The following is a 1,235-nucleotide window of genomic DNA, read 5'->3' as shown; positions in this document are numbered from 1 at the left end:
CTAAAGCACCATAAACTTCTTATTGTTATTGATGATTTGGATGATCATCTTGTGTTGGATGCCTTGGCTGGTCAAACTCAATGGTTTGGGCTTGGGAGCAGAATCATTGCCATTACTAAAGATAAGCATCTTTTGAGAGCTCATGGTATTTATTCTATTTACAATGTTGGCCTCCCATCTGAAAAGCAAGCTCTTCAGATATTTTGTCGATCTTCTTTTAGGCAAGACTATCCACCTGATGGTTTCATGGGACTTGCTTCTGAAGTACAAAAGCGTGCGGGTAGTCTTCCTTTGGGTCTGAAAGTTTTTGGTTCGTTATTCCGAGGCAGGAGCAAAGAGGATTGGCTGGATATGCTGCCTAGGCTTCGTAATAGACTGGATGGAAAAATTGAGAAGACTTTGAGAGTCAGCTATGATGAGTTTGATAGCAGAGAAGATAAAGCGTTGTTTCGTCACATCGCATGTCTCTTCAACGGTGCGAAAATTGATTACATCAAAATGGTCCTCGCAGATAGTGATTTGGATGTTAAAATAGGGCTGAAAAACCTAGTTGATAAATCCCTCATACATGTAAGAGGAGATGTTGTTGGGATGCACTGTTTGGTACAAGAAATGGGCAAAGAAATTGTTCGTACACAGTCTAACGAACCCGGGGAACAAGAATTCTTGTTGGATTGTAAGGATATTTGCGATGTACTTGAGGATAATACTGTAAGTTCTCCTTTGATCGTTCACTCCTTATGATTAAAGCATTGTCATCTAAATGCAGTCACTTGTTAAGAATATTGATTTTGTTTACTTCTAATATTATCTTTTTCAGGGTACCAAAAAAGTCTTAGGTATATTGTTGGATATGTCGGGGATTGATGAGTTGCACATTCACAAGAGAGCCTTTGAAAAGATGCGCAATCTCTATTTTCTAAAGATTAACAATAAACCATATAAAAATGTCAGATGGCACATATCCGAAGGGTTCAACTATTTGCCCCCAAAACTCAAAGTACTAAGCTGGATAGGATGCCCATTAAGAAGTTTGCCTTCTAATTTTTGTCCTCAACATCTAGTTAAGCTCAAAATGCAGAATAGCAAGCTCGAGAAGCTGTGGGAAGGAGTTCATGTAAGTTTTGAGTTAAAATTTTTGGATGAGTTCTTTTTTTTTTTTTTAGTATGTGTAAGTGTAACATATGTTTTTTTCCGTTTGCTCTGCCTTTGTTTAGCCTCTCACAGGTCTCAAG

The 1,235-nt window shown here is 38.1% G+C and overlaps 1 protein-coding gene across 1 annotated transcript; it reads left to right on the top strand.

Annotated features, from left to right (window-relative positions):
• Positions 1 to 246: 246 nt before the first annotated feature.
• LOC104774343 (disease resistance protein RPS6-like) lies at positions 247 to 1,117 on the top strand (the record flags this gene model as incomplete). Its single annotated transcript, XM_010498971.1, has 2 exons — positions 247 to 711; positions 821 to 1,117. Coding segments are annotated over exons 1-2 (762 nt in total), but the record flags the coding sequence as incomplete, so codon positions are not given.
• Between the last annotated feature and the right edge of the window lie 118 nt (positions 1,118 to 1,235).

Source organism: Camelina sativa, unplaced genomic scaffold (genome assembly GCF_000633955.1).
Source record: "Camelina sativa cultivar DH55 unplaced genomic scaffold, Cs unpScaffold02475, whole genome shotgun sequence".
In the NCBI taxonomy this organism is placed as follows: domain Eukaryota; kingdom Viridiplantae; phylum Streptophyta; class Magnoliopsida; order Brassicales; family Brassicaceae; genus Camelina; species Camelina sativa.
Note: the sequence above shows the minus strand (reverse complement) of the source record. Positions and strands in the feature narration are given on the sequence as shown.